Raw genomic sequence first — 25,423 nt, forward strand, 5'->3', positions numbered from 1 at the left:
AATACAAATGAACAAACATGCGAAGATGACACACAAATATATTCAAATAAAAGACAGCAAATCTTAGTTCTGTGAAACACAGCAAAACCAACGTTATTCGTGGATCGGGAAAAAAATAAAGAAACCTCTGCATTAGTTTATCAGGCCTTCCCGCTCCTTAAAAGAGCAGTAATCGATTTTTGAAAAACACTGTTGGAAATTGGTTCGGGCCGAGCACCAAAACACAACTGTAGCCAATCAGCAGTAAGGGGTGTGTCCACTTATGATGGGGGGGGGAGAGAGCACAGTGCACAGACATTAGCGGAATGACTATAGAAAGAGAGAGATGGCAGAGAAAATACAAAAGGGGTAATAGAACTTAAAAATGAAGGGTTACGATCAGGCAAGTGGTAGGACCCACATCTGAAAGCTTATCAACAGTGTTTACCAGAAATGTTTCCTGCACCTTAAAGCTACACTATGTAACTATTCCTTCCGCTAGAGGGCGCCTATTCAAAACAAAGGCGTGGTTTTATGATACCAGGTTTGAGCGCAGAATCTTGGGACATGTGGTCTTCCAGGGTATTCTCACAAAAATGTGTATAAATAGTACGAATGTGCAATGCCGTGGAATGTATACACCAAAACTCATTTTGGCGTGTCTATGGCACGCTGTTTTTCGCGTGCATATGATACGCATTTTATGGCGTATTATACATACGAACCCCCCACCCCACCACCCTAAACCTACCCAAGCACGTGTCATATATACGCCCCACCACCCTAAACCTACCCAAGCGCGTGTCATATATACGCCATAAAGAGCGTATCATATGCACGCGAAAAACAGCGTATCATATGCACGCCAAAATGAGTTTTGGCGTATACATTCCACGACATTGCACACTCGTACTATTTATACGCATTTATGTGTGATCAGGTTGGGTCTTCACCTCACAGTCGGTGGAAAAGATTCGGGATAGGACTTGGGCAGAAATCAGGTTCATGGATGCGATTATTAAAGGTGCACTATGCAACTTTCCGTCCAATCGAGGGTGCTTAATCAAAACAATTGTGTAGTTTGATGACGCAAAGTTTGAGCGCAGTATCTTGGGACATTTGGTCTTTACCTCACAGCCGGTGGAAAATAGGACTCGGGCAGAAATCATGTTGTTGGATGCGGTTATTAACGTTACTGTAGTGTAACGCAGAGCAGGACCGAGTGTTGTGGAGCTGAGCACGGCCACTGGAGTGATTGTTATACAAACACAAGCCTCGCGAACACCGGGACTTTTATTATGACGGGATGGGACACATTCGCCGGGCGCCTGCAGTATTTCCGCTCTTCCGGTTATGATTATGAGGTAATGCAGCTCTGTTTATCATAGTAGATGCATTTAAGTGTGTTTAGAGTGATGTTATGACATTACTCTGAGTGTTCGCTCAGCGGCTTGCTGTGACATGTTCACACTGCTAAGAGGTGAGAGAAAAGCGTTTCTGCAGAATAAAACCGGAAACCAAGGGTAACTCAAGATATGACTCAATTGACAGGCGACTCCCTCAGATGTCCCGGCTCCTTTGTTAAAATATAAATTTTCTCACAATTAATAAATAGTTGGAAACATTTGGGATATTGTAAGAACTCAACTGAACAAAATATATAACACTGGCCTGGTGCTTTTTTGATAATTTACTTAAAAAATCCTATATATTGCACCTTTAAGGTCTCTTCCAGCAAAATCTTCTCCGATATTATCGCAGGTCTTACCTCTTACCTGATCATAATCTTTCTTTTTAAAGTTATATCCCCCTGATCTTTTCCTCTTTTTTTATTTTCTCTGCCATCTCTCTTTGTCTATAGTTGTCTTTCTTGTGCACTGAACTCTCCTCCCCCATCATGTGTGGACACGCCCCTTACTGCTGATTGGCTACAAGTGTGTTGTGGTGATCAGACGATCCACTTTCAACAGTGTTTTTTTAAAAATCGCTTACTGCACCTTTAAATCAATGTTTCATTGCAATAAATTATGTCAATATTTAAGTGAGATAAATAGTTATAGAGATAATAGCAAACACCAGAAAGCCTGGTGTTTGCAGGAGCAAGTTACTTTTGTTTTTGTTTAGTTAGAGCCAATTGCTTCATCAATTGCACCAAAAGATATTTAATTAAGTCATTAAGGACCCAGCAAGTTCCTTGAAAACAATTAAGAAATAAGTAGGCCCTAAGGGAAATTGGAATATGTAATAGAGTCACTAAATGTATTACAATTCCGCTCCTTTAAGTGTTTGTTTATTGATCTATTAATCTGTCAATATATCTGTTACATACTTTACACATGCATTATGTCTGACCTTTTAAAGTCATGCTTTATATGTATGACCTTTTTTGCCATTGATGGGCAAATAAAAAGGGCACAGGAAATGATGCAAACCAGATAAGCACCACTGCTCAACTTATCACCATGACCTCTGAAATCTCAGTTTTTCAGAGTCCATCCATCCACTGCTCTTTAAAATTCATATGTTAGACACTATTGCTTTGAGAATATTCTTGTTTGTGCTTTGGCTTTCTTTTGATCTGAACATTTTTTATCTCACTGTTTTCCCTTCCCTTATCTCCTCGCTGTTTTGAACTGAGTAAATACTGAATGTAATACTTTACAGTGCTTGTCTCACAGCACCTTCTTTCTGTGCTTTCCTCATGCACTTCATCTCGGTCATAAACATGTTGGCTTGACTCTATTATGTTCTTTGTCTTGCTTTTATTATTTATTCCAAATCTCCACAGAACTGTAATGTTCTTGTATTATAAATATGGAACCAATTTTTAAGCAGATGTTAGACTGTACCTCAATGTGACATCACTAAGCCTTGTTCCAGAACCTAGTGAGCTGCCTTGCTGTCTACTACATAAATAGTCAGCATTGTAACTGAAATGGAACCTAAGTGAGTGATTTGGGACTCTATGGGCCCTATTTTAACAATCTGAGCGCATGGTCTGAACTGCATGTCACAGGCACACATAGGGTGTGTCTGAATCCACTTTTGCTAGTATAAAGATAGAAAAAACGGCCCTAGAGGATTGTACCTAGTTTCCACGGACCCTGTACTGGGTCCGGAATGATGATATCATGTATATACTTTCACTTTTTAAATGTCTGTGGAGGATAACCATTTGAAAGCTTAGAGTCTCTACTTTCTAGAGATATGCATCACTTTGGGGGTTATTACAGCTTAGACCAGTGGTTCCCAACCTTTTTAGGGGACTGTACCCCCAAAACACTTTATCCTTCCTGAAGTACCCCCACAAGTGCATGTGATCGGTGTGATTTTTAGATTTGGTGTAAATTTTAGGTTTGCACAGTGTAACATCTAATTTACCTGTAAATAATAATAATATTTTGACTTCCTATAATAACTCATACTTCTCTTCGTTCAATATTTGTATGACTTTTATTTTCACATCTTCACATGTCCAGAACAATTATACAAAAACAAAGATAACATTTTATATACATAGTAGCAGCCTACTGTTTAGATCTGTGTATGACACAAAAGGACTCACCAATTAATGAGAAACTTGACCCTGTCTCTCACTCATAAGCTTATTATAATGTTTTGAGAATCATCGCACGTACCCCCTGGGGACTGCTCGCGTACCCCTAGGGGTACATGTACCCCCGGTTGGGAAACACTGGCTTAGACAACACATACTTACACGTTTATCACTTTTAGCAGTGTTTTATGTAGCTTCCAAGGGTTTCCTGTAAAATGACACCAACATTTTGAACATGTTGAAGCTTTTCAATTTGGGTAGGCCAAATCCAGGCGGAAATCCCAAAAATGGTACCAGATCTTAAGAGGTTAATAAGTCATATGTGTGTTTTGGGGCATAACGTGAAATAAACCAAACAAAGTCTTATCTCCCATTCCCTTTAAAAGCGATTTGCTCTTGCACCATGGCAGATTTGCTATTTACATGGAGGAATATGCGAGCATAAAGACTGAACACTACTCCAGAAAGAAATCCTTTTATTTTTAAAGGTCCCGTTCTTCGCAATTCCATCTTTCAAACTTTAGTTAGTGTGTAATGTTGCTGTTAGAGCATAAATAATACCTGTAAAATTATAAAGCTCAAAGTTCAATGCCAAGCGAGATATTTTATTTAACAGAAGTTCCCTTTCAAAGCCTACAGCGAACGGCCGGTTTGGACTACAGCAGGAAGTGCAGGGATGGAATGATGTCACTAGAACCGTTTGTTGACTAACCCTTCGCCCACAAGAACACGCAAAATAGGGGGCGTGGTCTCGTTGCTCTCCCACGTGGAGAAGAGAGCGCATTCAGTGCTTGCATCTCCCCGTTATGGTAAGAGGCGGGACCTTACCGGGCAAAGTGCACTAAGTTGCTGTCCAATCACAACACGGGAAGCGCTGGCCCAATCAGAACTCGTTATGTGTTTCTGAAGGAGGGACTTCATAGAACAAGGAAATCATCAGGCCATTTTAAGGACAGAGGAGACAGCGCTGTACAGATAAGTAAATTGTGTGAAAAATACCGTTTTTTTACACGCGAAACATGAACTCGTGTTATATTGCACACTGTAAACATAATCAAAGCTTCGAAAACACGCGAAGAACGGGACCTTTAATATTTAAAAATGCTTGTGTGCTGCTGCCCCCTGCGTGTAAGCAAAGTGATGCACGTTGTGCATCAGCCTATCGGCGCATATTGCCAACACGCCCTTTAAATAACACAAAAATACAGTTTTTTAGTACACTCGTTTTCAGACCAGCACACCCATGGGCGAACAGATGGAAGCGAATGCATTTGCTAAAATGATAACTGTCTTTTGTGGCTGAAACTAGAAAAAAAAACACTGCTTTCACATTGTGCTGGGTGTGATGGTTTTTGAACAGCAAATCAGTATATTAAAAGGATTTCTGAAGGATCATGTCACAATGAAGACTGAAGTAATGATGCTGAAAATTCAGCTTTGCAACACAGGAATACATTTTAAAATACTAAAATAGAAAAGAGTTATTTTAAGTTGTAATAATATTTCACAATAATTACAATAATCGTATAGACCCCAAAATTTAGAACGGTTGTGTATGTTGCTTGCGATACATTTTAGAATATTTTGAATTTACATACAGTAATACAACTATTTGCTAATTCTGAATGGCTGTTATGGTGGTGTTGTTACAGCCTCTACCTGCACGGGTTATCAAGGCAATGTTTCCCAGCCGAACCCTCTCATACAAATAATAGCACCACAGAGCTACGCTTTAGCCAGGTGCCTTGCCCTGCCATATGAAGTAGAAGAATAAGAGAAAGTATTATAATGCTACGTCCTATAAAAGAAACACTTTTCTCTTGTGGTTCTTCCCCAGATCTAACAAACCCGGCAGCAGCCCCAAAGGTCAGACCCCAGATGAGAGCAACCGCCGGACAGATGCTAACTCTTCCGTCTCAGACCTGGCCAACTCCGTCACAAGTGATATGGTGATGGTAATGTGCACCTGTGGCTGTGCTGTGCTGTGCTGTTTTCTTTTTGTTTTGCCTCTTTAAAGTAGCACTCGTTTTGATGGGAATCCCTTAAACACAGGGATGTGTTGTGTGTAATTGGTGCGCTCCATTACTGCAGTCAGTCACACAGACAGATGTGTCAAAGGCAACTTACCTCTAAAAAGCCGGCAATTAGAACTGGTACAATGTCCTGCCGGGACTGCGGATGACGGTCTTCGCGGGGTCTGTGTGTCATTACGTGGGCGGTAAGGCGTTTTTACAGAGATGTGATGAGGGCTAATGATGGTGCTTCCTCTTTAGGATGGTGCCTTTCGCAGCTTTGAGTCCCACTGGGGGGGATCCAGCCATTGGGGCATGGCGTGTCAAATTAAGCCCAACTTTCAGCCAAGGTCCTGACACGGCTGGGAGTTCATTAATTCGATATGCCGCAGCTTGTCAGACCACTTCAAGTGATGGATTACTAAGGTGTTTGTAAAGACCACCAGCGTGTCCCCAACTTTTCGCCCTTCGCCACATATTTATATTAGAATGTCAAAACTCGTTAGAAAGTATCCCGGCACCATTTTTGTCTACATTTTTTGTTAATCATGTTTAGACAGCAGGGTAGTCCGTTACATTAGTTAGTCTGACTCAAGCCATTAGGTAAACTACTAAGATATCAGTATTGTGAAGCACAAAGAAAAATCAACTTACACTTGATTTTGATAGAGCATGTTAGCATGCTGTTACTCTAATAATGTGATAGTCTCATAAGCACAAAAAACAACAACACAAATATTGATTTATTTTTATATGCTGTCAATCTTAGCTGTCAATTATAATAATTATCAAATATATTTAAAGAACGAACACTTGAACTAACATCGGCATGATAAAAACAGAAACCATCTTTGGGGGAAAATGTATTTGAAATGTAGTTTGAATGTTTAGTTTGTATATGTCCCATTACATTGTATGGAGAGGGCGGGTTTATGAGCTATACTGCATCCAGTCACCTGGGTGTGATTGAGACGCTTTGGCTTCACTTTTCAGGACTCGTGTGGCACACTTGGTCAAAACGATCCGCTTTCACACGGATCTGCGACAATGACTAAAGATGCTGTATTATGTATGCCAGGCCAGTAGTTGGCGATGTCTCTTTATAAAGAAACACTAATACACATGTAATACACTTGCACCCGATGTCACCCTTTTCACAAATTTACCCTTTCAAACCCCCAAAATACCGTTGTTATGTAACTGAACGGCCAAAATGCATAAAACATTTCACATTTTTAGTTGAATACAGTGTCATGTAAATGGCCTCTCAATATTACTTTAGTATTTCATATATATATATATATATATATATATATATATATATATATATATATATATATATATATAATATTAAAGTTCTAAAGTATTTTAAAATAGATACTAATGTAAACATATATCATTTATTAATAATGCTAAAAACTAAATATAAATGTAATTTTAATATTAATAAATACTATAGTATATGTAGAACCTTTTAGGGGTTCCAAATACGTAGCGCCGATAGAACCTTTTCTTCTAAGAGTGTATGTTATATGCATTTGTTTCATTGTTTACTATTTTTAGTTTTAATTAACAATAACACAACTTAACAATACTTTTAGTTAACAATAACAAGACTGTTATGTTTATTTTTTACACACAGCCAGACTGTTTCAGATTTATTGTAAATAACGGTTGCGCTTTGTTTGTTTTTTATGGAAGATTGTTTCTGCCACAAAATAAAAAATTGTGAATCGCGCAATTCTGACTTTATAACTCGCAATTGCAAGTTTATATCTCACAATTCGGAGAAAAGAAGTATTGCGGAAAAAGAATTGCAAAAAAAGAATTGCAGAATATTGAGTCAGAATTGTGAAATCTAAACTCGCAATTGCTAGAGAGAAAAAAGTCCAGAATTGCAAATTTATATTTTACAATTCGTACTTTATAACTTGCAATTCAGAATTGCGAAATGTAAATTTACAATTGGGAGATAAAAAGGTTGCAGTTATCTTTAAAACAAAATGTATTTTGTGGAAACAAGCTTTCATGGTTTTTCCACACATTCATTGAACACAATAGAAAGTGTGTGGTGTTAATTAAAGGGTTACTTCAGCGATTAGCATATGGCTTTGTATCAGTATCAGTATTACCTCAGCTTATCAGCTCATTTATGACGTTAAATGTACAGTCCCTGACAAAAGTCTTGTCGCTTGTGTACAAATTGACCTAAAGTGCCGCTGAAATATATTTCTAATCAAGATTTCTTTACAAGAAATGGCTCATTTTAATCCCACCAGCTTTTGTGATAATGTTTCAGTGAAAAACTAAACTTTCAAAAAGTATTCTAATATTCACAGCTTGGTAAAGCCCATTGAGTCAATTTTTGCAAAGACATAAGTGTTGTCACCTTGTCATATGAGCTTCACCTGTGACTAATAATGGATCAATTAGGTCCCAAGTGTGTATAAAAAGAACCCCAGTACGCTAGACCTTCACATCAACTGCAACTAGACCTCTGCAAACATGCCTAAGATTCACCCAGAGACTAAAGTTTTGATTATCAAGAGGCTGAAGACCTGATCCACTGCTGATGTGGCAAATACCTTCAATGTGTCTCAGCGTCAAGTACAGAGGATAAAAAAAAGATTTGAAGAGACTGGAGACATTTTTGACAAGCCCAGGTCAGGCAGACCCCGCAAGACAACTGCTCAAGAGGACCTTTTGTTGGCTCGAAAATCCAAGGTCAGCCCATTTTCCACTGCAGCAGAGCTCCACGAGACCTGGTCACCTGAAGTCCCTGTGTCAACCAGAACAGTTTGTCGGATTCTGTCTCGAAATGGCCTCCATGGTCGAATCAGTGCCCGGAAGCCAGCACTAAACAAAAGACAATTGAAAAACCGTGTGCCATTTGCCAAGGCCCACAGCCTGCTAAAAGGATGGATGCAGGAAAAGTGGCAGAAGGTGGATTTTTCAGATGAATCTTCTGTTGAATTACACCACAGTCGCCGCAAATATTGCAGGAGACCTACTGGTGCCCGGATGGATCCGAGATTCACCCAGAAAACAGTGAAGTTTGGTGGCAGAAAAATCATGGTCTGAGGTTACATCCAGTATCTGATCTGCAGGGTTGAAGGCAACATCAATAGTCTAAAATACCAAGAAATCTTAGCTACCTCTTATTCCCAACCATAAAAGAGGCCAAATTCTGCAGCAGGACGGTGCTCCATCGCATACTTCCATCTCCACATCAAAGTTCCTCAAGGCGAAGAAGATCAAGATGCTCCAGGATTGGCCAGCCCAGTCACCAGACATGAACATCATTGAGCATATGTGGGGTAGGATGAAAGAGGACGCATGGAAGACAAAACCAAAGAATATTGATGAACTCTGGGAGGCATGCAAGACTGCTTTCTTAGCTATTCCTGATGACTTCATCAATAAATTATATGAATCCTTGCCAAACCGCATGGATGAAGTCCTTCAAGCTCATGGAAGTCATACAAGATATTAAATTTGGATCTCACAGCACCACAACTTAATTTGCTGACATATTTTTGTATTTGCAGTAAATTTGTTCAATTTCTGTATAGGCGACAAAACTTTTGTCTTGCCAAAATGTGACCTTTCTGTCTTGATTAAATGATAAATATTTTTTCTGTGAAAATTATTTATTTCAGTGCAATAAACATCATTTGGGAGGGTTTTAGCTTTTCATATGAGCTATTTCTAACACCAATGAATTAATTAAAAGTCAGGTTAATATCAGGTATTTCTAGAAAATAGATAAGCGACAAGACTTTTGTCAGGGACTGTAATTTGACTCCTGCAGCGTTGTGCTGTGAGACTCACGCTGCGACATTATATTGAACAGACACGTTCAGTATTGAACTGTAGTGTCTGTTCTTTAACTCAGTCACTGTAATCCAGTAGCGGTGGCTTTGGGGATGGCCTCACAGGGCAGCGAAGCATTCTGGGAATTGTAGTCTTTCATCCCCATGAGACAAAAATACATTTTCTGTCTTTTCTCAGTCTAGAAGGCACCAAATTCAAAAATAATTTCACATTTCTACTACATTTAATGACCCAGTTTAAATACAGATTCATCTTTCCAGCGCTGAAGTACCCCTTTAATATTTTCTATTATTTTGTGGTACCCATTATTGTATTCCATTGTGAAGGTACTGTAATAGCTGTGCTTCATACAGTTATGGTGCAGGACACACTGCAATGTGGTTTTGGTAATAATGATTTAGCGTGACGCGATTGGGCCGTTTAGTGACAATCTTGTCCACTTTGGTTTCTAAGTTGTCCCCAGGCTCTGAGGAAGAGGAACACGAAGGACCAGTGTGCGAGAAGTTGGGACGCATCCAGTTCAGCGTGGGATACAGTTTTCAGGACTCAACACTAACAGTAAAAATCCTGAAGGGTCAGGATCTACCTGCAAAAGACTTCTCTGGAACTTCAGATCCATTTGTCAAGCTCTACCTTCTGCCAGACAAAAAGCACAAACTTGAGACCAAGGTCAAAAGAAAGAACCTCAACCCTCATTGGAACGAGACCTTCCTATTTGAAGGTCAGTATATTTTTACATCTCACTACATTATTGTGTATTTTTGAGTTCCTAGTCTTTATGTGGCTTACGGTGGGTTTCCCTGGGTAGCCAAATTCACATCACAGCTAAATGTTCCCCAAGTCCCCAAAAAATAAAAACATACTGGTAGTTTTCTGCCAGGACATTACACAGTAATTTTATGCAAAATTTTCGGTTAACCCTAAAACACATCACAATGCAATGTGTCATTAAAAATACATGTAAAACACCTTTAAAAAAAACTTTAGCAGTGTATATTGTGTAAAAAGCCTCAAGATTCAACTCATGCTGTTCAAAGATATTTTATGTTTTTGAAACATTATCATATATGCTCACCAAGGCTGCCTTTATTTATTTAAAAATACTGTAAAAATGGTGATATTGTGAAATAATATTACAATTGGCTGGTAAGATTTGTATTGCATAAATTTTAAAATTGTAATGCTCTACGATTCTAAAGTTTGGCGTCAGTAACATTTTTTCAGTGCTCACCAAGAAATGTACATTTATTTGATCAAAAAGACAGTAATATTGTGGAATATTATTATAATTTAAAATTAAGACTTTGAAAATGTAATTTATTAAGAAATAGTTACTCCATTCTTCAGTGTCACATGATCTTAAGAAATCCTTCTCATGCTGATTTGCTGCTCAAGAAACATTTCTTCTTCTTATTTTTTTATTTTCTTCAATTGGGTTTGCAACAATTACCTAAATTATATTTAATAAATTGATTATATATTAGTTGTTCCTCGCAAGCGCTCATGTCAACCCAGCACCTTTTAAACATGATTTTGTTTTTTCCAGTGTTGTGTGCAGTATGCATCAGATGGTCAATGAACACCCTGGGGCTGGTCCATAGTATGTGTGTACCCCATATTGAGCTGTAAATAATTTTGGTAAGCTAAAATTATCCCCCTCTCATTTCTCTCACAGGGTTCCCCTTTGAAAAGGTGGTGCAACGCACATTGTACCTGCAAGTGCTAGATTATGACCGTTTTAGCAGAAATGACCCTATAGGAGAGGTGTCCATCCCCCTGAACAAGATCGAACTGGCCCACATGCAGACCTTTTGGAAGGAGCTGAAACCCTGCAGCGATGGCAGCGTGAGTAGATCAGTGTGTTTCAGTTCTCCATTAGCATTATGAACTTTGAAGAGCTTTTTCAGAGTTCTGCACGGGCAGGAGGAAGGAGCCAAAGACACCAATGCAGGAACAACAGATGCCAATAATAGTCAAAGAAAAGCAGAGATGAAGTGACGGAATGGGGTCGCTAGGGACAGGGACAATACAACATTAGTTGTGGAGTGGGTTGATTATGATGTGCAGAGCTTGTCATGCCTCAAGTAATGGCTCTCTGGGTGCTGTCAAATGTTTTAGCCCTTTTACTCAAGAACAAAAAGGGGAACAAATGTGTCGTTCTGACATAGGGCGTCCAAAAGATCACCCACAGATTAATTGATTCCTGTGTGAAAAGTCCATTGCATGCGCTGTAGTTAGTGTTTGAGCTTCAAACTAAAGAACTATGAACTAAAACTTCATGGTAATGGTAAATGGACTGCATTTATATAGCGCTTTTAACAGACCCTATGGCCATCCAAAGCGCTTTACATTTTTGCCTCACATTCACCCATTCACACACCGACGCGATGTCAGCCATGTAAGGCGCCATCCAGCTCATCGGGAGCAGCTGGGGTTAGGTGTCTTGCTCATGGACACTTCGACGCTTGGTCAGGTGGAACCGGGGATTGAACCACCAACCTTTCGGTTTGTAGACAATCTACATGAACCACTGAGCCACTGCCGCCCTATAAACTGTTTTCACAGTTCAATGAAATCGTCCTCCCGTGTAACAAAATATATCATACGTGTTATAGTGCAAATATTTCACGTCATTTAATTAGTATGAGGTAAACAGAACTGCATGTGTGATCAATAGAGAAGTTGTAATTGGAAGAATTTTATTTAAAATACTCTTTAGTAATAGACATTATATGGTTCATTGACTAATCAGATATACAGCTCTGGAAAAAATTAAGAGACTACTTAACATTGTTTTACAGTAGGCCTATTAGTATACAGTTTTACAGGTCCATTTACAACCCTAGAAATTGTCCCTAGGATGTAATTATCTGGTTTTTTTGCCTTATTTGGAAGGGTCATGAATATTAATGTAGAGTTCGGCTCTGATTCCGATTGGCTATTTCACTGCTCGGCTCATTTCAGTGACAGAAACACATGTACCGTTTCAATCATGGAGAGATTATGCATCCAGACGTTTTCGCAGTTTTTTTTTTTTTTTGTATTTTAAAAACATTTTAATAACTGTAATGCGTCACCGTTTGATTTTACAATGATAGCTTCTTCACTTTGAGTCACGAACTGAGTAACGTTAGCCCACAAATATGTTGTTTGTTAAGTAATATTACAGTAGCTTACAGGTTTTTTATTTATTTATTTATTTATTTTTATTATTATTATTATTATTATTTTTTTTTACAAATTGATGATGCCTTGTCAAATTACTACCGTTTCAACTTAAGTGGTGATGACGTTAGCTAGAAAGATCGAGTGAGCGATCTGTAACTAACTAACTAACTAACTATCTGTAATCTAACTAACGTTACATATTTTTGTTTTGGATTGCCATATGCCATATGTATCTACGGTTGTATTTTGTAGATTTGTATGACAACACTGGCAGGAAATAATATTAACTTTGACATTTGTCATACTGATACTACTTGGAGTTTCTTATTGTTACTGTACTGGCATCTTGCTATCTGCATCTGGATCTAGACAACAGGGGATATAATCAGTAATGTTGTCTCACTAAGAAACTTCCAGTTTAATCAAAAATTGTTTAGACAGTCCATAAGTGGATAAAATCACTAACTTACTCACTGCTCTCGGGGATGTAGTTTGAATTGGCGCTTCTCCAGTATCAGACGCTGAATGAAGCCTGCTATTGTCCAGGTAAAAAAAACTGTCTGCGGTGAAATGGGCCAAGCAAACCAACAACTTTTAATTAAATTTTTGCGGTATCCTTCTATAGATAAACATGCCTGTTGATAGTTTTGTTCAGTGTGAAGGCTACGATAAGTCCCCGTGTCCCCTACACAGCCTGGAACATAACATCTATTTCCATGATCTGCCATTTTCTCTATCCTCGCGTGACACATGCGCTGCCATATACAAATGTTGGGGGCGTACATATTAATGATCCCCGGCAATTGCGTCATAGGTGGCGTTATGACGAGAATCGCCTGTTTTTCCGGGGTGTTTTTTGCAAACATGAAGGAGGAAATAATGGTGTTTGAGACTCACTGTATGTGATGTCCATGTACTGAACTCTTGTTAAACTATGCCATGGTTAAATCAATTTTTCATTCTAGGGCACCTTTAAGTGGTCTCTTAATTTTCAACAGATCTCTATGATGATTTTATTTAATTTTTTCAGCCAATGCTTGGCCAAATGTCAGTGCACAATTTCATTTTCACATTTTTGTGTAAAAGCATAATTTAAGCTATTGTGTGCCTGTCATTAACTTCTGCAGCATATATGTATATGGGCCTTTGAATGGGTTTCATTTGCTTCTTGTAACTCTTCCAAATATAAGTTTTCATCTTTTTTAAACTGAATCTAATAATACATGCTCAACTATTCAAAATATTTGTTGGTCCATCTCAGGTAACTTTTTCGTTTTTACAAGGATTTTAAGATGAATGCATTTTTTTCAGTCCTGTTACCATACAAAACTCATGTGTCTTTGTTTAAAAGTTTAAAAACATGTCAACAAATTTCTTTGTTTGCCCCCTAAAGGAGATGTTTATTTTAAAGAAATTGTTAGCTTGCCTGGTTATTTTCTGGCTTGCGTGACAGTGAAGTTTGAACCAGTGAACCGGCCCCGTACTGACCTTATGGTGATCATTTCTTCAGGGGAGTCGAGGAGACCTCCTTGTGTCTCTGTGTTACAATCCCACTGCCAACACCATCACTGTGAGCATCATCAAGGCACGCAATCTCAAAGCCATGGACATCGGGGGAACATCCGGTATGAATATACATCCATAAAACCTCATAGATGAATCTTAAATATAACTTATTATGTATAAATCATGTGTTATGGTCATATTCCTTTAGCTCAGCTGGTAGAATATGGCGCTAGCACATCACTGTGGTTTAAATTCCCACAGGACACACTATGTGTTTACCTTGAATGCACTATAAGTTATTTTGCAATCCATCTGCTAAATTAATACATTTAATAAGTTATATTGTGTGCAATTAGTGCTTGGGATTTCTGTGGAAAATAAGTGTCCTTGAGAAGGTGCACAGTAATCACCTCGAATGTAATTTAGAATTCATTACAGAATTCAAAATCCCTGGATGCAACTCACTGTGGACTGTTGCCCGTTTCAGACCCCTACGTCAAAGTGTGGCTGATGAACAAAGATAAACGAGTGGAGAAGAAGAAGACGGTGGTGATGAAGAGGTGTTTGAACCCTGTGTTTAATGAGTCCTTCCCCTTCGACGTCCCTGCTCACGTTCTCAGAGAGACCACCATCGTCATCACAGTCATGGATAAGGACAGACTGAGCCGCAATGATGTCATAGGCAAGGTGCGATGTCGCTGGAACATAAAATATGTATACAGTCAAACCAAAAAATTATTCAGACACCAGATATCATTTTTTACTAGTGGGTGCAGGACACTATAGTTCATTCATGTAAGTAAGGATCGCAAAATAAAGTAAACTGTGACATTTACCCAAACATTCTTTATACAGTGGACTACCAGTAAAATGTATAAATATTTGGGACCAAAATTATTCAGACACTTTGACCTGAACATGTTTTGGTGTTTTTTTTCTTTAATTGCTAATGCGACCTTTTACACTACAGACTGAACAAAATGAAGCATTGCTTGGTAATTGGTTGACTTAAATTGGTATTTTCTAACTGTGTACAACAGCTGACAGCTGATTGGTTAATTGTAATCCATTACATACCTTTCTATTAAAGTTATCTGACATTATCAAGATTAATTTGTTCTGACACAGTTTAACTCTGAGTTCTTGTCATATTGTATTACCATTTTCTAAACTATAGCGAATAAACTGTAGCCTGACAAGCCAGACCCACATCAAGATGTTTGGTCTGGAAACTCATCATAGACAGGGCTCAATCCGAGGGGCGGGATAAACGGCTGCCTTTCAAACTCCCTCTGCACGCGATAGGATAGAGCTACACCAACCAGAGCAACGACGGTGAAACAGAGCTTGTTGATAGATTAAACATTCGCCGTATCCGGTCGGCTTAACTCCGAACACATCTTCCATTTTTAAGAATGACTTCAGTGTCGTTCTTTGTTCTTTTCTCAGAGAAAAGCTTAACTCCAAGTCTTCCAGAATCCCAGTCAAAGCTGATTCGAAAGACCGCCGCTGTTCGCCATTTTCTGTGTTTACTAGAAGCATGCAAACGCAACTTGGCCCACCCACCGACTCTATACACAATGTGATTGGCCCGTCCAGAGTGAGGGGAATACAGCTCAGAAGGGTATTGAGAGTTCCTAGACGACACTTGCGGGCAGATTAAAAATTTGCTGCCGCTAGGGTGCGTCTAGATTTCTAGGCTAAAAAAACTGTGATAATGTGAGAAAATGTTGGTGGTTTGAAGAATTTTGGTTTGACTGTACACTGTAAAAAATACAAACGGAAAATGTACTGGTCATTTTCTGCTAGTACAACATCCAGTAATTTTACGGAAATTTCCGTTAACCTTGAAAACACAAAAATAATGCAATGTGTAATTCAGAACACATGTAAAAAACCAATATGGAAAATTCCTTCATATTTATACAGTACATTACACCCTATTTTTACAGACTTTTTTACAGCGTATATTATTGCGGTTTTATTGTCAAATTTAATGGAAAACATTATCCTTATTATTTTTTCCTGTTCTTGTTTCTTCCACCTTTACTTCATTTCATGCCATATTTCTAGATCTATCTCTCATGGAAGAGTGGCCCAGCGGAGGTAAAACATTGGAAAGACATGATGAGTCATCCGCGCACTGCTGTTGCCCAATGGCACGCTCTCAAAGCTTGAAGGACCCGCCTACCAAAAGTAAACAACACCTTCAAAACCCTGTTGATATGCACAAGTTTAAACACGGGTACCAAAAGCCATCCAACTATCTTTCTTTCTCTCTCTCTCTCTCTCTGTCTCTCTATTTCTCCCTTCTCGATTTTTTTTCCTGCAGTTTGTTTATGGAGACCCTTCCTTTATTCACTGCTTTTATTTTTTTCCCCCACCAAAAAGAGGCTAAGCACTGCCAAGAAGACTGGGAGAGAAAGTCTTGCATAACCGAGAGAGGTAAACAGACTCGTCTTCCTTGAGAAAAAAGTTTGATAACTCGACTGTTCTCTGAACAGCTGGACCGTGGAACAGGGTGACTTCTATCATCGTACTTCAATCGCTGAACTTGAAACGGCTGAAACAATCTCCCGAACAGACCCTTCTATTGCCATGTTTGTGTCTCACCTCCCTCGTGCCATCCCTCTGAGCGTACGGAAAGATCCCGAAGGATCGCAACCACAGTGCAATACCTAGTTGAAGGAGGGATGAACTTGTTATGTGTTGGACTTCGTCACCTCTTGATGTTTTTCTCGGAACAGTGTAGAAATTCGCTGGAACTCTTTGTCGTCTGTATGTACTGTGGGTGCTGTTATGTGACAGAAAAAAAGAGGTCTTGTTAAAAGAAAAAACTGAACAACGTAAGCTCACTTTAATTGACTGGATCAGTTTAAACAATTTTAGAACATTCCAATAAGCGTATAAAACAAAATAGGGACAAAAAATGAGTGGGTCTACGCAAGTACTTGAATGCTTGTTGTTTCTTGCCATGTGAGCTTAATCTCATGTGTTGTAGCGTCGGGAGTACAATTAGGCCCAATTTCCACCTAGGTATTATTTTATGATGTATATTTTCCAACAGAACATCCAAAACAATGCTGTGTGCTGGGCTAAATTCACTCATTGTGTGTACATTTGATGGTATTTTTACCAGAAGCTCCAAGAAGACGTCATTTACAATGCATTCAACTACGAACTGTAGTGGGCAACATAGCTCCTCTAACGAGAAGAACCAGGTTTTTATGAGGGTCCTCTTTTGGATTAGTTTTAGTTTTAGTTTAGTGCACACTGTGCGATTTTGCCCGCGATTTGGAAGTCTGAGACAAATTTTGCAAATCTTAAAAGATTCCTCAGATCCTAGGCTAAAATCTGACGTCTTTGATCGTTAGTTTGACATGTTCACCGGCAGCCTATTAATGAGCGCTGCGGTCAAATTTTTACCTCAGACAAAATTCTGGCAGTGTCAGAAGATTTGCCGCACAATCCTGCAGTGTGACTTCTCCTACGACGATCGTAAAATATATGGGGTTTTTCAAGACAAACTATGACTAAAACGAGAGCTAGAGATTTCTTTGTAGCCAGCATTTCAGTCTCTCGTGTAATGCAGCTCACTGTCACCGAACGCGTCATTCATTGATGATATAAAACACCAGATGAATTTTCTTGCGTGCGTGTGTTTTAAGCGGCCATTGACTATCGTACAGTCTGGCATTAATGACAACTGAGATCTTACAGTGTGACATGGCTTACATCGGGGATCATGTTCGTCGACAAGCAACATTCGCAAAGGATTTTGAAAAATCGCGCAGGGTGCAGGACCCATTAGATGTCTTTGGTCTGTGTTGTGTTCATATTTCTATCAGAGTTTATTTGAAAGCGGACTGAGACCCAGATTTTCAGGGTGTGTTCACACTTGGTGTTTGTTTAGATTATAATGAAACCCTGGTGCGATTTCTCTATTAATGTAGGTCATTTAAATAAGTGTGAATCGGAACCCTGGTGAGATTTCTCTGTTAATGTGGTTCATGTGAATCGGAACCCTGGTGAGCACCAAACAAGCGGACCAAGACCGGTGAAAGATGGGTCTCGGTCCACTTCCGAACAAGCTCTCGGTTGATATATGCAACACGGACCAAAGACATGTAAACAAACCAAAAACAGGACATGATGTCACAAATTGCGACCCTAGAAAGGGCAGAATGCAGATGTTGCCCACAGTTCGGTACAGACATCAGAGCCGCTCTCCTCGCAGCAGATGTGTATGTTTGATGGAGGGATTCCTACCGCTGTTTTGACTCATTTACACATTGTATAAGCTCTTTACGAGTTCTCAGCTGGTCAAAATACCATCATATGCAATGTTCGGTAAGTTCAGTCGTGAAATATACATAATAAAAGCCGACCAATCAGGTTGTGAACGTATCCCTATGCTTTCAGGTATCTTTAGGTTCTGTGTTAAAATGCCAATGTGGACGCTAAGTGGACCAGGACTAAATGTTTTTTGGTCTGGACCAAACCAACCAAGCGAACCAAACTACAAGTGTGAACACACCCTCAGGGGTCTGGGTTTGCTTGTTTGGTGCACACCAGGGTTTGGATGGCAGCATTCACACGTATTCAAACGAACTGCACTAAAAGAGCAATCGCAGAGTTTATTTCAATCGAACCAAACCTGCCAAATGCGAACACGTCTTAAGTATGTACATCAGGACAGCACACTTGCAATGCACTGGCCAAAGCTTTTGTGTACTTGCATAGGCTAGAGTACGTTGCTAAATTTCTTTCAAAGCAAAATGAGACAAGATAGGAGTGATTGTTTGAAACGTGTGTCGACATATGCGCCTTTGTGGTAGAAGCAGAACCACAGAAATCCTTTTATCCAAACTAGCATTCCTCATGTAACGTACACATCTTGCAGAGGATTGCATCAACCACTTAACCAGTATGCAATGACACTGCCTATGTGAGTTCAACGCTGCCAAAACACTGTTCATTTCTTTTCATTTCCAAAAAGGGCTGAAGAAGTTCTTAGAGTCCCTCCAAAATAAGATGTGCAATTTAGAATTTAAAGAAAAAGAGCGGAAGCAGAAAATATAATGTAAGTCATGTGATTGTTTGTGCGTCTTTTGACTTGGTGTGTGTGTTTGTATGGGTTTGTTGCTGTCTGTATGTGTATGTGTTGATGGTTGGATCACAGCGATCATACGATTGATTCCCTACAGAATTTATGCTGCCTTCAAGTCTTAATGCAAAGTTTGAGAAATCAGAATCACAGCAGGATTTTGGCTGGATTAAAATAGGTACTATATATATATATATTTTTTGTTGTTGTTTGTTTGTTTGTTTTTTGTTTGTTTGTTTGTTTTTTTACAATGCTGCAGAGTTTCCATCCATGTATTTTTATGCTAAATTTGAGATATTGCATTACATTTTTGATTGGAAACGGCAGGAAATTGGCTCATTCGAGGAGAATACATTTTTATTTGTTTCAAAGATATGCTTAAATTATGGATTATTAAATTATGAGAATATTTGCTAACATTTACTAAATAAATTCTTAGACATGCATCGGGATATTCATCTAGTATTTATTTTAATTTAATACATTTAAGAAAACAGCCATATTATTATTGTAAGCGGTGATTTTGTTGATTGTTTCAATGTTTACTTTTTTAAAATATGGGTAATTGATTATTTTAAGCAGGGTTTCTCAAACTTGGGTAACTCCATGGAGTATGGGTATAGATGAAGACCTAATAACTGATAAAATAAATCAATTTAAACAAATTATGAATAATTAAAATAATGATAAAATAAAAAACACTTAATATACACTAATATAAAATATATTATTTGTTTACCCGCAAATCAGATAAAAATTAACCGGCGTCAGAGAGAACTGTGAACATGCAAATTGTTGTTAAATTATTGAAATATTAAGTTAAAATCTCAGGGGGTACTTGGTGTAAATATTTTAGGTTAATACAGGATTCAACTGACTAAAAAAGTTTGGGAATCTCTTTAGAGAAGGACGGCTATGTAGTTTACTTCCACAAGCCTGTCACCTCATAAACCGGTTTAATAGGTTGTATTTTGTAGCAAGCTTTTTTTGTTATTCCTCATGAACAGTACACAAATTGTGCCATCAACATTCACAATTACAGCTTATTATGATAGCAATTAGCTTCAGGCGTAATTCTTGAATCAACATGCCCTCAACTCACAAAGTCTGTGCTCAATGAAAATAATTACACTAATTGCAACATTGCAATCTTGTTCATACGGTCTCATCTTTTCAACACGATCGTTCCAACATGACTTGAAGGCAGCATTAGCCTGCCGTTGAGGATGGTATAATATGAGTTATAAATGGCAAGACTGCAGGATATAAAAGCAATACTATCACATTTTGTTTTCTGGATAACATTTTGTATGCTGCGTTTGCTTGGGATTTCTGTCGCCTCTTAATGTGTTACTTATGTAACAGAAAAGGCAAATATAGAAAGGGAAGGTTTCAAATTGTTACCATGTCAACAGTTAAATTAGGAGAAATATCTATTATAACAGACTACAACACTTCATTGAAGAAGCGAACTCCTTACTTGAAATAATAAGGCAATGTACTGTAGATAAGCAATATTTATGTACAACAGTGAAAACATTTCTAGGTCAATGTAAGGGTTAACTTCAGGGTTAGGACATCCGTTCATATTCGTTCGACTCGAAGCACACACGCAGTCCTTCAGGAAGTGAAACATCTATCACCTTTCTCCCCTCCATATGCATGTGCTCTTAGTGTCAAACCAGACGTTAGACATGAATATCACTGCCAGACGTTTCTCACAGCTTGCCCCCCCCCCCCCCCCCCCCCCTAACACGCTGTGACAGACGTCCTCAAAGACACAAAGAGAGTGAGGGAAGAGTTCAAAGGCCAAAAAACACACCAAAGTGAGAGCAAGACCTAAAAAAATATTCAAACCGTCGTTGAAGGTGGTTTAAAGAGATGTAACTAAATGGATGGAGGAAAATGAGTGTGGATTCTTTTATTTGGACTTGTAAGCAGGGCCGTCGCTTGAGTTCATGGTTAAATTTGACCTGATGAAGCATCAAATGATAAACGCTTTCTGTTCAATTTTATTCTGAATTTTTGTCATTTTGTTTTCTTCATACTGTGAAGTCCTGCTCACAGTGCAAACGTATTGGTCCAAATTTGTATTTATTTTTATATTTAAGGAATGTTTTGGATACAGTAGAGGTCACACTTTCTATTAGGTGTATTTAACTATGTACTTGCATCAAAAATGTATTTATTAGATTCGTATGGTATTGCAAAAATGTTTGCTGCTATTGTGGTGGGATACTTGTCTGGCTATCACCAGACAAAGCTCAATTTACTACTCACTAGAGGCGTGATCAACGAGCATTATTCGAATGACTCTGTATGCAATTGGATAGTCCTTCAACCAATCAGACCACAAGAGACGTGATCAACGGGCAACGACCCGTCACTTCTCTATCCGTCATCGTGTTAAACCCGCCAATAGTGCGCCAGGTGGATAAGCCAGTCTGTGATTGGTTCCCGCAAAAGTGTAACAGCAGCAGTAGAAATTAATGTACGGGTTTCCAGACTGAGTTGCCGGGCGAAATCAAGTCGCCCGCAGATCAGGCTGGGTTTACCCGGTCTAGTGGGTCTACAGGACAGGTTTGGTGGTATGGGTGGGTTAGGTAAAAAGTAATTATAGATGTAATTTCAGCTGTAATTGCATGCATTTAAAAAGTATATAAGTACAATATCAAAACATGTTTGTACACAATAAGTGCATTGGATCAATTAAATTAAATGCTAGTACATTAGTTAAAGACACCTAATGTAAAATGGGACACATTTAATACAATACAATTTAAGGGATAATTCACCCATAAAGTGATTAACCCTGAATTCTGTCATCATTTACTCACCCTCAAGCCATTCCTAAGTCGTTTCTTGTGTCGAACATGACAGAATATATTTGAGGAATATGGGTAACCAGGGCTTGACATTAACACCCGCCAACCCAACAAATGCGGGTGTATTTCAGCGGTGGCGGGTAACACAGTCACTCCTACTAGCCACTTTGGCAGGTTATATTTTTAAATATATATTTTCAATTGGAGACTTTTAAAAAGACATCTGAAATAATAAATTAAATGCAATGTAGTGTTATCATATTTTTTTTATATATATTTTTTTTTAAAAGGTATACATATTGCTACTAAAATTTCTGAAAAAGCTTATATATAAAGCTAATAGCCTAATAATTTCCCACTTACAGCGAGTTACACACAAACTGCCCCTTAACTTACTCATTTAATTTGCTCCGGGTTAATACTGTTGGTGTTAAGGACTTAAATTTCGTTGCCATGTATTGCTTAATTTTACTTATTCCTGCAGATTTTTTGCTCACACCCAAAGTGCATGCACAGTAGGCTATGGGGACTCAATGCATCAATATAGCTACCAGTGGCTGCCAAATTATACTGGAATCGTGATAATATATGTCTGGCAGTTTTCCCCATGGTATCAATGTCAAAATTGTGGCTAGTAAAAATGCTGAGTGGATAGTACCACTAGGCACAGTGGCTGTTGAGAAAAAAGTACATGCCAAGCCCTGTAAGTAACCAAACAGTTGATGGACTCCACTGACTTCCATAGTATGGGGGAAAATATAGGGTGCATCAAATGTTTGTTTACCAAAATTCTTCAAAATATCTTCTTTTGTATTTGGCTGAGGAAGAAGCTCATACAGGTTTAGAACGACTTGAGGGTGAGTAAATGATGACAGAATTAAAAATTTTGGGAAAACTCCTTTTCATTTATACTGACTGCACTACTGTCAGTTGCACTACTGTACATAATGTCAGTTACAATAACACTTATGGAAGTATAAAGGGCTAGATAATAAATGTAAAAATACACATTATTTAAATAACCATACGTTCATCCACCTAGAAAAGTATTCCCACTTTAAAAAAGACAATTTAGACAACTTTGCAAATTTTAATAATAAATATTCTTACATTTAAAAAGTACAGTGCTTTTAACAAAATACAAGCACATTTTAAAACCTCAAATAATAAAATAAATAATAAGATTTAAGGTATTTTGCCACATTATATCCTAAATATCCTAACATGTCTGATTTATTATTATTTATCATTATTATTTCTTTATAATAATAAAAAAAATTAGATAATTAATAATATAAGACAAATGTAAAGATTGCTCTATATTAAAACAAAACAAATTCACATTGTGCCCCAAACTGATTTGAACTTATACTGAACCCATAACATCAGATATTTTCTGATTGGCTGAGATTTATGTCTCATCGCTTAACTTTTTCTTTTGTAAAACTATTTGTTCCCAGGTTTCAACGGTCCTGCTTTTAGGATCCAAATCTTAGTGAGTTTTGCTTTGCGAGATGAAAACGGCAAGCACCTGATGTGAAAATGAAATGAATGCACCGGTGAAGCGGCATGCTTTGTTTTGTTTTGTTTTGTCTTGTCTAGTTCTGTGACTCACCGTGGTGAGGCGGCTAATGTGAGCTTGTCTGTTATACTGTCGTATCCACAAATTTCCGTTTGAATTAGTTCCTCAGCTGTTGGATTGCAGATGTTTTGACCTTACAAAACAAAATGCCAAACCAGGTTTGAAACAACCAGCATTTGAATGGTCACGTCTGTCATCACAGAGGCAGTTGCGGACATCAGAATGAGGAGTCGGAACTGAATTTTGATGTGTGTGACGACAACCCATCTAAAGATGTTGTGTGAATTTGTGTGTGTGCTTGTAAAAATTAATGTTACCTGGGGAGTTTTGACGAAGACCCCTGATGTTTCGCAGCATCTCTGTGGTGTGCACAATATGATTTGACATACTGATGATTTATTTTGGCATAAATGTACAGTGTAAATAGATGTAAACCTGTATATAAAAAGGAAACTGACACGTTTCTTGGAGTCTCTTGATTTATAAGTTGAGAGAATGAGTTCACTTTGCTTAAAAAGGCAGTAATGATAGTAATTCTATGATAGAATGGTTTTTGCTTTACTTTTAACTTGTTTTTGTTACATTGTGTTTGATTTCATCTTTGCACAGATTTAATGTTCTGTAGGGTTTTATAGCAAAAAAAAAAAAAAAAAAAAAAATTCTGTGTGTGTGTGTTCTGACTCAACAAAGTAAGACAATTGTTGCGATGTTGCACCACCTTTTTCGTAAATTGTCTCTTGAGTTCTTCTGGTTAATTTACAATGACCCAAACTGTAACCCCCTCAACAGTGCTACCAGCATTTGAAATGAATCAGAGTTTTTGTCTGTCTTTTGTTGAAAGAGAACAAAATTGATACTAATAAACGGAAATTGGTGGAAAACACACATACTCTTTTAGTTTTGTGAGGAATGGCTTTCATCTAATGATGGTCATCCAGGGCACTGCACCTGTCCTCGCTGACGCACATCAGAAGTAGAAAATAGCCTCAACAGGACAGCTTTATTGCTCAGAGGTTGCTCTTTCATAACTCGAGACATACTGAAGTTTCAAATTGACGCTAGTATTTTCTTAATACGTCCTGTGCAATTTATCCGTGCACATTATTACAAATAAAGAAGTCTTCATAATCAAAATTAAATAACTTACTTTGCAAATTAAACAACTTGCCCTTTCATGTAACATCACAAACGCTTCGTTTTAAACTACTCTTCTACTCCAACCATCTGACGTCATTCCAGTATTGTAACAGTCACTTATCTCAATTCAGTCGAAGGGCAGCTGGATAAAATCAAGTTCCATCTTACATTTGGATGTAAAATGGTTTGTGAGAAACATTTCACATTGACTGAGATGTTTCTCCTAAAATTCCTTGGGAGACATTCAGTAAAAGTGGGCACAAACGAGACATAGTTGACTGAGAGGCCGTTCACACAGAATACGTTTTTGTGTTTTAATTGCAAGTCGCATGGCAAGCAAGTTCTAGAAACGTGTTTTAAAAGTTGTACTTTTAACTTGAGCGATTTTTTTATTTTTATTTTATTTTTTTGGGAATGTTGTTTTAATGTACCCTTTTCACATTTCTGGGGTTCTCAGAAGTGGAAGTTATCATAGTTGGGTAAACTTTTGTATTGGCGAACTGGAATAACATCAATTAAAAAATTTTTTTTTTTTTTTTTACATATATACTTTTTCCACATTTTGTTATGTTACCTTATACCAAAATGGATTCAATTTATTATCTTTTCCCTAAATTCTACAAACAATACCACCTAATGACAATGTGAAATAAGTTTGTTTGAAATCTTTGCAAATTTATTAAAGATAAAAAAATGAAAAGGAAAAAAATCGCATAA

At 38.0% G+C, this 25,423-nt stretch overlaps 1 protein-coding gene across 4 annotated transcripts in view; it reads left to right on the forward strand.

The window, feature by feature from the left end:
* The window catches only part of syt7b (synaptotagmin VIIb), a 183,464-nt gene extending 159,010 nt beyond the window's left edge, over positions 1–24,454 (forward strand). For 2 of the 4 annotated variants that reach the window (XM_067445149.1, XM_067445151.1), the window contains 7 exons: positions 5,373–5,490; positions 9,835–10,102; positions 11,057–11,226; positions 14,060–14,174; positions 14,543–14,742; positions 16,129–16,251; positions 16,388–24,454. In XM_067445149.1, coding sequence (XP_067301250.1) covers positions 5,373–5,490; positions 9,835–10,102; positions 11,057–11,226; positions 14,060–14,174; positions 14,543–14,742; positions 16,129–16,233 — 976 coding nt within the window. In that variant the 3' untranslated portion in view covers positions 16,234–16,251; positions 16,388–24,454. Of the gene's footprint in view, positions 1–5,372; positions 5,491–9,834; positions 10,103–11,056; positions 11,227–14,059; positions 14,175–14,542; positions 14,743–16,128; positions 16,301–16,387 lie in introns of all 4 variants that reach the window. The other 2 variants (XR_010905261.1, XM_067445150.1) reach the window with 2 other exon arrangements.
* The last annotated feature ends 969 nt before the right edge of the window (positions 24,455–25,423 follow it).

Source organism: Pseudorasbora parva, chromosome 1, assembly GCF_024679245.1.
Source record: "Pseudorasbora parva isolate DD20220531a chromosome 1, ASM2467924v1, whole genome shotgun sequence".
Classification (NCBI taxonomy): Eukaryota; Metazoa; Chordata; class Actinopteri; order Cypriniformes; family Gobionidae; genus Pseudorasbora; species Pseudorasbora parva.